Genomic DNA, 12633 nt, shown 5'->3' with positions numbered 1-12633 from the left:
GTAATATGAGGCTGTTTCAGAAAACAAACTAGAATAAAACATCAGGGTTTCACTCAAGTTTTACAGTTGCTGTAAGACTTAATAAGAAATATGATAGGTGTATATTGTGAGCAGCTAACATTTTACATATTTACAATATCTGAAGGCTACTGAAATGAACTTTCACTATGAAAACATGAGTTCCAACCCAAGTTGACAACAAGTAAGCAAATACCTACTGGACATGTCCACTCAAATGTTTAACAGCACCTCAAAATCTGTATATTCAAGACTGACCTTACTATCTTTTCAACATCCTGTTCATTCATTTGCTCTCAACTTTGCTGCCCAGAAATGTGGGAGCCTGCCTTCTCACTTCACACATTCAACTGTTAACCAAACCCCATAGTGTAACCTATTTAACATCAATCTCCTATTCTCCATCCTTACAGCTAAATTATGTTAGTTCAAGTCCCAATTATTTCTTGCACAGACTACTGCTTCATCTCCCTACTTTGTCTACATCCAATCAATCTTTTATACCATCACCACAGTGATGTCATTATTCTGTGACTTCTACTTAAAAACCTTCAACTACACATCTACTGTACACATTCCTTATTAAGATATAACAGGGTCTTCATGTTCTGCTCTCTTCTACCATTAGAGTCTCATTTCTTACCTTGCTCCGCTTTACTCCCTATACAGCTGAAATATTTCATTGCTTTCACTTTCCTGGAATGTTCCATGAACATATATAGCTTTGCTTATGGTATTCTCTCTGCCTGGTATACGCTTACCAACTGGGAGAAAGAATACCATACCATGTCTTTTTAGATCTGGCTTAGGCATTCACTACTTTAAGAAGCCTTTCCTGGCTCTCCAAAGGAGGACTAACATTTATGTCTCATTATGTTCTATGCATACATGTGTCACATCACCTATATCACTCTATAGTCCTTGTTGGTATACATTTCTAGCTATTCAGGTCCTCGAGCACTGATGCTGTACCTCACTCGTTACACATTTCCTTATATCTACATACAAGAACATCACTAGAATACCAACATGCTACTTTCTTACTGTTAGCTGGTGCATTTATTTTCTTACTTCAGCAAAACATTTCTAGGTTGTACTATACTGACACGACTGAACAGTCACCAAAAACTTATAAACACTTCTAGTCATGTTAAGAACAAGATAATTCATCCAGTATAATAATTACATTTTTGGGGCTAAAAAAGAGGATGACTATTTGATAATATATTTACTGACCATCACTTCAGTATTTAGAATTGGTTATGCCTGCCTCCAAGGGTAGAACCACAAAAAACAGTTTTCACTGATGTGAAGGAAAGCCTTTAAATACAACCTTAAGATAGGCCATCTCAACCATTTTAATTTAGAATATTTCTGGGTTATTTTCAAAGCTAACTCTATAATTATGAAATACTTTAGGCTCAATAATATTTTAAAATTAGTAGCTGAAGGGAACCAGAATTGCTACCATATCAAGACTTAGCACCTTGAATAAGTGATGTAATGGCTTAATACCTTCCTCAATATTCTCCCTCCATCTTATCTGTAAAATGGTTACAAATACACGGGGATTTTAGAAGGTCTGTTTTTGCAAAGTGCTTTGAGGGAGAATACGTTTAGGGTACTTTTTAGAAGTCCTTAAAACACTACTTCCTATGGGTTCTTTTTAGAAGTCCTTAAAACACTACTTCCTATCAGTAGAATTCTGAATTTCTTTTATGATTTGACTGCTTCCTCTCACTCCCTTGGCTAAGAGAACAAACATATCATAGGTTCATAGCATAAACAGTAAGTAAGTAATCTTTTTTTTTTTTTTTTTTTTTTTTTTTTTTTCTTTTTGCGGTATGCGGGCCTCTCACTGTTGTGGCCTCTCCCGTTGCGGAGCACAGGCTCCGGACGCGCAGGCCCAGAGGCCATGGCTCACGGGCCCAGCCGCTCCGCGGCATATGGGATCCTCCCAGACCGGGGCACGAACCCGTATCCCCTGCATCGGCAGGCGGACTCTCAACCACTGCGCCACCAGGGAGGCCCGTAAGTAATCTTAAGTAAATTATTTAATATATCCATTTATATTCACATACCTGGGAGAATGAGGATTTAGCTTATTTTTATAGGCACACAGGAAAGCAATTCTATAACCTATGTTCCACCTCTGCGTCCAATCTCTGGTTTTGTGGCAAATTTTTATTATTCTGGAGTAGCACTGTCCAAAAGAAATTTCCATGATAATGGAAAGATGTTATACCTGCATTGTGCAATATGGCAGTCACCATGTGACTACTGGACACTTGAAATGTGAGGGAAGAACTTAATTTTTAATTTAAATTAAAATAGCAAAATGTGGCTACTGGTTGCCATTTTGGACAGTGCAGTATAAATGCCACAGTCAACAAAATGGATCAAGTCTGATCTGGTTCCTGTCAAATTGGGCTTGGGTTAGAACCATACCGGGCTAGTCCTCTCCCCACTCAGAAGTCAGGCAATAGATGTGAGGGGATAAACCCCAGGAGTCCGCAAACTTTTTCTGTAGAAGGCCAGATAGTAAATATTTTAGGCTTTGTGGGCCAGTAGGCCAAACGGTCTCTGTTGCAACTATTCAACTCTGCCATTGTAACACAGAAGTAGCCATACACAATGAATGTGTAAAGGAGCTCGCATGGTTGTGTTCCATTACAACTATTTATGGATTAAAAAAATCAGAATTTTATGTAATTATCATGTGTTATGGAATATTATTCTCTTTTAAATTTTTTTCAACCATTTAAAAATGTAAAAACTGTTCTTAGTTTTTAGGCCATACAAAAACAGTTTGTAGGGCCAAACCACCAGCCTGGTTTGCGAACCTCTGAGATACAAGAAAGGTCAGTGAGCGCAGGAAGAGACAGTCAACACTGTTAGTCATCAAGGAAATGCCAACTAAAATCGCAGTAAGGTCCCACAAGAATGGCAATACCAAAGGCTGGTGAAGATATGGATTCCTTGTAACTGTTCTACACTGCTGGTGAGAGAGTAAAATGGTACAATCACTTTGGAAAATTGACAGTTTCTTTAAAAAGTTAAACATACCATAGGACCCAGTCATCCTACTCCAAGTACTTACCTCAAGAGAAAAGAAAATCTGTGTCTACACAAAGACTTCCATATGAATACTCATAGTCCCTTTATCCACAGGGACTAAAAACTGGAAACCCACCCCCCACTCCAAGGGGTGAATGGATACATAAAGGGTGGTACTTCATACCATGGAACACTACTCAGCAATAAAAAGTAACCAACTACTAATACTATGCAACCACCTGAATGAATCTCCAAATCACTGTGTTGAGCAAAACAAGTAAAAAACCAGAGTACATAGTAAGTTCATTACATAAAATTCTAGGATATACAAATTAATTTACAATGACAAAAAGCAGATCAGGATTGTTGGGGGCTGAGGGTTCAGGGAGGGGTAGACTGCAGTTAGGAGGAAATGTTCTGTATTTTGATTGTGGTGAAACAGTCACAGGTATATCTTTGTCAAATTGTACACTTTAAATGGATGCTGTTTACTGTACACATAAAGGTGATTTAAAGAAAGTCTTGATTCCACCGGCATCAGATTTACTCACAGCGATCTCTGTGAACTGATACATTCACTTTTGTAAGTGCTGTTTAAATTTGAGGAGATGAGTAAGGCAGGGATAGATAAGTTACTCTGAAGTCTCACACTACCACAGCGGATGGGATCTGCAGGGCACATCAATGGTAACCTGTACCAAAGAGCTTTGAAGGGACAGGTTTTAGGAATTCCGTGAATTGAAATCTTTCCTGTTCACAACATCCTGATCTCCCTGTTTGGAACATGTATTTTAAGTCAGACTAAAATGTAAGATTCCAAGAATTAGTAAATAATGCTTTATGTTAAAACAAGCTTTCATTTGTTAACACCTCTGAGATACTGTCCTTATTTAAAAACAACAACAAAACAAAACAACAACAACAACGAACCTGTTGCTCAGATTCAATTTGTTTAAAAACATTTGTCATATGTCTTACGAAGGCTTGATGAAACTTGCTCAACTCTGGAATGACATTATCAATTCAAAATATTAAAAGGAAAGAAAACAAGGTCCCATTTTCTAGCACGTTTTATTCATTCTTTTAAATTCTGGACTAGTTTTATTTATTTATTTATTTTTTGCGGTTCGTGGGCCTCTCACTGTTGTGGCCTCTCCCGTTGTGGAGCACAGGCTCCGGACGCGCAGGCTCAGCGGCCATGGCTCACGGGCCCAGCCGCTCCGCGGCACCTGGGATCTTCCCGGACCGGGGCACGGACCCCTGTCTCCTGCATCGGCAGGCGGACTCTCAACCACTGCGCCACCAGGGAAGCCCTAGACTAGTTTTTGACAAGACCTTACAGCGACTTGTCAGTTGGGTCAATGACAAGTTGATGATAAAAAAAAAAAAGTCACCCACTAACACAAAATAAATAATATTTTAAATAATTTGTGGCTATATATTGGGCAAAATTGGGATGGAGTTTTATTTTTTTTAACTGAGTACAGATATGTGAAATGCAAATATGGCTTCCCAGATTCTTTTCAGAGCAAATGGTGTTACAGGTTCCTAGAGTCAAATTAAATGTCATGCTTGACTTTAGACAATGTCCTTTTGGAAGAGAGAAATAAAATACCAAAATTCAGGAATTAGTGGAGGTGACTCAGTTAAAAAAAAAAAGAGATTTAAAATGATTTGCCAAACTTAGGACACAAGCTTTCAAAACTCTGCAAACAATACCAAATACACTTGGAAAAAATCCTTTAAAAAACCCTGCTTTTCCCATTTCTGACCTTAAATACACCCCATTTAATCATAAAATTGACTCAAATTTTAGGGCATATGTCTAGCATAGCTCTCAATTCTTTCTGAGACTACACACTTCAAATATAATTGCTTATCATACAAAATAGAAATGAGATCAGCTTTTGTGACCAACATACATTCATACACTTAAAACTTCTAAAAGGCCACCACAGCTGTAGGATCACAACTTCCTGATGTAGTACAAGGGATATTCTATTCATCTAATTGTTTTCCAAGGTATTTATAGGAAAGCATTTTGACTGCTTTTCATCTAACTAGTTTCTCTCTAAGAGAGGCTTAAACCCAGGGACTTTTAAGTGAGAATCATTTTTCAGTCTACAAGCAACAACATCTGACTAATAATGTTAATTTCTTGGCCCACAGAAAATGTCCTTCACTACTTACTGTCCAACTAAGAGAGCTCTTTACTTATTATTTGGGGTATATCAGAGCTCAATTTGTGAGATGTCCTACAGACTCTTAGTACCACCCCCCCCCAAAAAAAACAACCACCTCTGAGAGTTAAGAGATTGGGAGGTGGGATAGAGGAAGGCATATTTAAGATAGAAGAAATGGAAATACTAGCATGAGCATAAATATTTTAGGAAAATTTATGACAACGTACACATGAATTGAGAACATGGTGGTTTACTTGGGAGAGAATGGTAAGGAACGACAACTGGAAATGCCAGCCACAATGCTGGAAGTATAAGGGGCTTCAGAGATCACGTAATCCAGGTTCAAGGAGACTAAATGAATTGCCCAGTTAAATTGCATAATACAAATAAAGGGGCTTAGCATGGTGCTGGCACATAACAGATGTTCCATAAATGTTACTGTCATCCTTTCATCTACCCCCAACCAAGGTCCCCCACCAGTAAGTTGTACAATAACGACCACCACAACTGTCACCTAAATCTTCCAACAGTTCTCCAGTCTTCTGGAGACACGAGGTCCTTTCACCAACCTATTTCAAGGAACATTCCATTACTATTATCTCTATGATACCTACCTTATAGACTGGCTGTGAGCATTAAATGACATCATGTAAAATGGCAAGCAGCTAAAAGTCCCATAAATGCTAGCATGAAGTTTCCAACGCTGCCTTCTCTCAAACACATCTTTTCCATTTATGACGGTAGGAGCACGTGTGTATGTGTGTCTTTGTGTGCGTGCGCACAAACATGTATGAAGGAGTGAAGAGCGAGGGATGCAAATATCAGATATACTTAAGACCCAATTTTTGACAATTCCCCTCCTTTCTGCAAGATTTTGAGATGATTCCTGGGTACCAATCTCATTCCATTGAGAATTCCCTGTCACAGTGAGTCACTGTAAGTGTGGGGCGTGAACTCAGATGTACTGGAATGGAGGAAAAAGGTGATGGGAGCAATAGTCCCTTCATTCAGAGACATGCTGACAAAAACCAATGTCTCACTACAAATTCACAACTCAACCCAGGCTCATTATCTCTCCAATTAACATGCAACACCCCTGAAAGTAGGACATTACATCTTGTACTTTCTTGCATGTGTCTAAGAACAGGTCATCAGATGCTTAATAGTCATTAATTGTTTTTAATCATCCTCAAGAATTCAATACTTAAAAATTCAGCCTGCATGTAACTCTCCAGGAATACATAGTGAGACCGAGAACTAGCCTTTCACACAGGTCAAAAGAGAAAGACTTGTAAATCAGTTTCTCAGTAAAATGTGGTAAGCGTTTCATCTAAAAAGGAATGTATCTTTAAACTCGAGTTCTAAAGTTCATGAATGGCCTGAAACTGTAGGCAAATCTTTGTGTAGGTATACTTTCCCTCCTTAGAGAGCACACAGCTTCCACTACATTCTAAAAAAATAAAAAAAAAAACCCCAACTACCCCCCAAAGCTGAAGGACCACTGCTCTATACAGCTTCTCCCCTGGCTCAAGCTCAAGCTCAAGCTCTCATGGACAGGCCTTCCTCAGCTGGACTCCTAAAAGCATACTTAAAAATCAAACGACAGGATAGTACAATAGTTACCCTCAGGCAGAAGGATCTATGAGTAGTTGTCGGGGCGGGGGGCGGGGGCGCAACCAGAGGGACTTCTGAGGCACTGAAAATATTGTGGATTTCGGTGTTGGTTAGAAGAGCGTTCACTTGGGGTTTTTTTTTTTTTTTTTTTTGGCAGCGCTGTGCGGTTTGTGGGGTCTTAGTTCCCTGACCAGGGATCAAACCTGGTCCCTAGGCAGGAAAAGTGTGGAGTCTTAACCACTGGACCACCAGGAATTCCCAAGAGTGTTCACTTTGTGAAAATTCATCAGGCTGAACAGTTATGATTTTTGCACCTGTCCGAAGGTATACTTCAATAAGAGGTTAAAAAAAACATAACAAAGATGGGTCACTTATACATAGCAGAAATCATTACATAATGTAAAAAAGAAGTCCTTAAAAATTATGTCCTAGGAAGGGTCCATGTGGTGAAGAGCTGAAACCTCCAGACAACAGCCAGTGAGGCACTGTGGCCCCTACAGCCCATCTGCCTGCAAGTAACTAACTGATGATGCCTGCCAGTGAGCATGTGGGTGAGCTTGGAAACAGGTTCTCCATCCTCAGCCAAGCCTTGAGAAGGACTGCAGGCTTGGCTCACAGCTTGAGGGCAAATGAAAGACCCTGAACTAGAACCATCTAGTTAAGCCACTCCCGGATTCCTGACTCAGAATACCTGTGAGATAATATATGTTTGGTGTTAAAAAAAAAAAATGATGCAACATCCAAATACTATCTTCCTTACGTATACTAAAGTGAGCGAAGTGGCCTCAGTAGTTGTACCTACAGAGACATCAGCTTATCGGTTTAAACTGGCAACTTTCCCTTCTCGAAGGGCTGTGGTACAATACTGGTTTCAAAACCCAACCAAGAAAAAAGAAAATACAGCTGGTGGTTATGAATATCAATTTCTGGATCAAATGGAAGTTAATATATCTGTAAGATACAGACCAGGGATCTTCTTAATGCTCCTTTCTTCTACCTCCATCCAAACAGAGATTCCATTACAGTAATATATTTTGTTTTATTGCATAAGTGTTTGAATGATACTACATGCATATATACAACCCTTAATTTTTCTGAAGGTTTTTCTCACGAGAGGAAGTAACACTAAATCAGAATTATCAAGTACATATAAATATGTTCTTTTAAAATACAGACATATTATTTGTATAAATCCACAGAAGAGGTAGCTGGGGTGAGTGAGGGGACGTAGCTATTTCATATCAGCCAACACAAACGTAGCATGCTTTGAAATCAATGTATTAAGTTCTTGTATCCATTTGACTTCTGAAGCCTGCCCAACACAGCATTAGAATTTGACACTTCAGCAGTCAGGCTCCAGTATCTTTCTCAGCCTGGAATCCTTTGCAGTGCCCAGCACAGCAAAGGGCCTTGCACACATTGAACTTTATGGTATTAGCTTAACTGAAAGAAAGTTAGAAAAGTAACTGTTTTTTCTTTTTTTCCCCATTAAAAATTTTCGAAAGTTGTACAGAATTCTCTTCTCAAAATGAACCACGGGGTAGATCCTCTCATGTTTCCTTGCATATTTTTAAAAGCTAAAAAGACAACTATCTTTTGCTCTCATCAGGCTAAACTTCTGCACTCTGTTAAATTTTAACCTGCCAGTTTAAATGATTCTTCTTGACTCTCTAGAGTTACACTGGTGGTCAATATTTAAACAAATATGACTATCTGAAAATTGTATTTTCTGTTACTACACAGTCATAATATAGAGCCCAGTAAATAATACTGTAAGATTGTAGGTAAGGCCCAGCATAACAACATAATAAATCCAACGGAACTCCAGAGTTATCCTTCATTTAATATATTTACATATAATTATATGTTAAATATACTTAATATACAATTATTATATACGCTTTCCTTTTCCTCTCAAGAGCCTGAATATAGCTAGCACTATTAAAGCTAACACCTGATCCTTCTTAATTTTTTCATTACCACTGTACACTAAGCCATCTTCATTTCCTAACAATAAGTAGTCAGCAAGTGGAAACACTGAATCCTCATTATCTTATCTAACTTTAGATATTTAAAAAAAAAAAAGGAAGGAGGAGTGTTCATTTTATGAAGATAAACACAAATGAGTTTGATTTTTTTTTTTTACAGTTAATCACTGCCTCTATGGTGGGTGTTAAAGTCATCTAAGACCAAGAATAAGAAACTCATCACAACAAGGAGATTCTTTCTTACAAGTCTCTCTTCTTAAGAGGCTTGACTATGAACCAACAGAGCTAAAAGACACGAATATTACAATTTTCCCATTACTACCATTTTGTGACTTCCATTAACTTATCAGAAGAGATGCTCAGGACTCCAGCCTGAGAATCACATGACACTTGCTTAGTGTCAATAGAAAAAAAACAAAACAAAAAAAACTGCTCACCCTGGTGGTTCAGACAAGCACTAGATACATAATGAGTCAACTATTTAGTATTACGCATGAAACTTTCAAATAATCAGTCTTGAACCTTTGATACGCTCCTTTTTAAACTTCATGTTCCAATAGTGTTTTCAGAAAAATATTCCCCCTCAACGCACTTCAGATTTGTCTTTAATCTTTTCATTTATTTACCCTTTCCACACAGGGGAGAATCTATCTTTTTCTTGGGAAGGTTTTCCGCTACAATAAGGTACCACGTTAAACTTTCCGAGTATCCAATACTAAAAGTAATCTAGTGTTCTAACAAAGAAAAGCAATATGCCCCATTCTATTTAAGGAGAAAAAACTCTCGCAAACTTACTCTGTTGTTATAAAGACCACTAATTTAGAGAGTAACATACTACAACTCTCCAAAGTCAAACAAAACAATGGACTGGCAGAGTCCTCTTTGTTTTGAAAAATTAATAAATTCGTACTTTGGTAGATTTTTATTTTGGGATGGGTGGGGGAAAAATCCCCTTACTAAAAATAAGGCAGACCCTCCTTTGAGACATAATTGCTATGAAGACTGCTTTGACCCATCTTGACTTTCCTCTGGTGAGGAATGACAACCTTTTTGTTCAAAAGGTGGGAGAGATCACATTAAGAGAAACTTCTTTGCAAGAGATAAAACAGATGTATATTCATAAAAGTACACGGACTTCCTCTGCCTTCCAAAGCATCATTCAGAAAGGCTATCTATTCAAACCATGTTCTGGAATGCTCACAGTACAATACTGGTTTCAAAACCCAACCAAGAAAAAAGAAAATACAGCTGGTGGTTATGAATATCAATTTCTGGACCAAATGGAAGTTAATTTATCTGTAAGATACAGACCAGGGATCTTCTTAATGCTCCTTTCTCCTACCTCCATCCAAATAGAGATTCCGTTACAGTAGTATATTTTGTTTTATTGCGTAAGTGTTCTTTTTCCCCCAATAGATAAGAGCACGGGACCCAAAGTCAAAAGGCTTTGATCCACTTTAGCCTTACCTTAAGCAAATCTCATATCAGTTCTGTGCTTTGGTTTGTTTCTTCAAAATGACAGAAGTAGTTCTTGCCTATCTACTCTTTTAGAATGGAAGAATTAAAAAAAAACACACATAAAAAATCCTTCACGCTTTAGAAATGGCTGCTATTATTATTACTATCACCTTGTACCAAGTTTTACTGGTACTTCTGAATTAGGCCATGATACTGGCTTTGAAACACAAATCCTGTGGTCTTCCATCTGTGGTTACAGTTTTTGATATAATTCGGTTCTGATAACCTCACACTTCTAAGATTTACTCTACTGATCCCTGGCCTGAGAATTTATTTAGTCCCTTCTCTCCCAAGTAATTGGTAGAAGTCACACCATCCACCTCCTTGTAGACATAATGTGAGGAATAAGATCATCCTCTTTACTCGAGGAATGATAACTATACAGTATGCAAAATAAGGCGACACTTGTTATCCTTTTTTCTTTCTACTTCCCACAACACAAAACCTCTGCTAGAAAATCCGAAGGTTTCTGACAACAGATTTGTAACAATAACTGTCATAAAAATATCAGATCTAAAGCACAGAGAGGAAAAACTTTATCTAGTTTGCAAGAAATAACCCTGAGTCCTACAGCTACTATTAGGTTCGGTATGGGTTGTCCCTTCCTAGGGCCTGTGCCGTGTCTTTGAAGAAAAGTGGCCTGGGCCCAAAGCACGCCTGGGGCAGCCCTGGAGCCCGATCAAGACCCTCCAGAGCAACGTCTGCACCCAACGTTGCATCTCTCGTTTCAGACACACCCCCTCCACCCCGTGTTTCAGAGGAGGTGTGGGCACTCAACTCCTTCACTGGGGATAGGGGCACCGGAGGGAGGGCGGGCCCAGGCCTGAGCACCCATTTTGGAGGACGGGGGAGCTCGGCCCTGCAGGCGGTGCGATCAGCAGTGGGGGAGTGTAGGACGCATCCGTGGGAGGGGGGAGGAGGCCGGAGGGGGGGTCTCTTGTACTCGGGGGCGTGAAGAGGAAGGCGGCGGGAAAAACTCGGTAGAGCGAGGTTTGTCAGTGCGAGGTATTCTTTTTGTTATCTGTTTAGGGCTGGCGGGTGTGATGGGGAAGTTCCCCTCAGGACAGAGTCGGCAAGGGGTCTCCCTCCCCTCCCCGTCTTGCGGGGCACTGAGGACTTGCGAGAGGCCTCCCTCCAGTGGGAGGACAGTCACTGATAAGCGATGTAGGCTGTGCCAGCTGGGGCGCCGATCCCTGAACCTCCAGCCCGGCGCGAGAGGCGTGGGACGGGGTGGGAGGGGATGGAGGAGGCCCCCGGCCCAGGAGGCGGGAAAGGCCCCAGAGCTCCGGGACGGGCGGCGGCTCCGGAGCCCCGAGTGGCGGCGGCGCGGGCCCGGTGAGCCTCGAGCCGGCCCGAGCCCCTTGGGCTGCGTGCGACCCCACTCCCCACTCTCCGTGGCCGCCCCCTCCCCCGCGGCTCCTCTCACCTGCACATGATCCGCCATTTTGCTCCATTCATGCTCCTCTCCGGCCCCCCTCCCCCCCAGCGCGCACCTCGGCCGGGCCGCCGCCGCCGCCGCCGTCGCCGCTGCGCCTGCGCGCTGGGGGCTCGTCGCGCTGCGCTCGCGGCGTAGCACCGCCCGGCTGCGTAGGCCCGGGCGGCCGGGGCCGCGGTTGGAGAATGCGCAGCGCCGTTGGGATGGCGTAAAGGCGCGGCAACGTCAGCGGCCCGGAGACGCTGCGGGCGGGTGGAGGAAGGAGCGGACCGAGGGGCGCGAGGGGAGGGGGCCGGGGGAACAAAGCTTTGTTTACATGGTTTTTAAAGGGGCCGTGCTCGCTCCGGCGGGCGGGCGAGAGCGGCAGCGGGAGGTGGCGCAGCCTTAGCTCATCGGCTTCGCGAGGGCTCCTCGAGGGGCCGGGACCTGTCCCCGCCCAGACCCCTGCACCTGGCGGATTCCTCTCTTCCCGAGTGTCCTCACGACGTGCCCCCGGACGCTCCCTACCGCTCTGCGGCCGCGCCACTGCTGTAACACCACACCCCCAGGGGGGTCTTCCGGTGCGCCCACCGCCCCAAACCCCCGCCTGGGACGCCGGCATTATTCTTTACACTGCCGACGGTGGCCGAATTTGTTTGTGTCTTTCTGCTCCAGTGGACAGGAGCCACTGCTCTCTGATGCTGGGTTTTACCAGCAATCCAAATCTTCTTGTTTCCATTTCTATCCTTTTCTCCACGATGAACATTCATGGAAGTAGCCGCCAAAGAGTGGTGATGTTGGAAACGTGCAGAAGACACGGTTGCGATCTTCCGTAATAGGT

General features: G+C 41.9%; 1 protein-coding gene across 2 annotated transcripts in view; it reads right to left on the bottom strand.

The window, feature by feature from the left end:
• XPO7 (exportin 7) overlaps nt 1–12011 on the bottom strand; it is an 85654-nt gene extending 73643 nt beyond the window's left edge. For both annotated transcript variants that reach the window (XM_081236692.1, XM_081236693.1), the window contains exon 1: nt 11805–12011. In XM_081236692.1, the coding sequence (XP_081092818.1) occupies nt 11805–11822 (18 nt within the window). In that variant the 5' untranslated portion in view covers nt 11823–12011. The remainder of the gene's footprint in view (nt 1–11804) is intronic.
• Between the last annotated feature and the right edge of the window lie 622 nt (nt 12012–12633).

This window comes from Mesoplodon bidens, assembly GCF_964165515.1.
Source record: "Mesoplodon bidens genome assembly, chromosome: 6".
NCBI classification, from domain to species: domain Eukaryota; kingdom Metazoa; phylum Chordata; class Mammalia; order Artiodactyla; family Ziphiidae; genus Mesoplodon; species Mesoplodon bidens.
The sequence above is the reverse complement of the archived record's forward strand: the minus strand, read 5'-3'. Positions and strand labels throughout refer to the sequence as shown.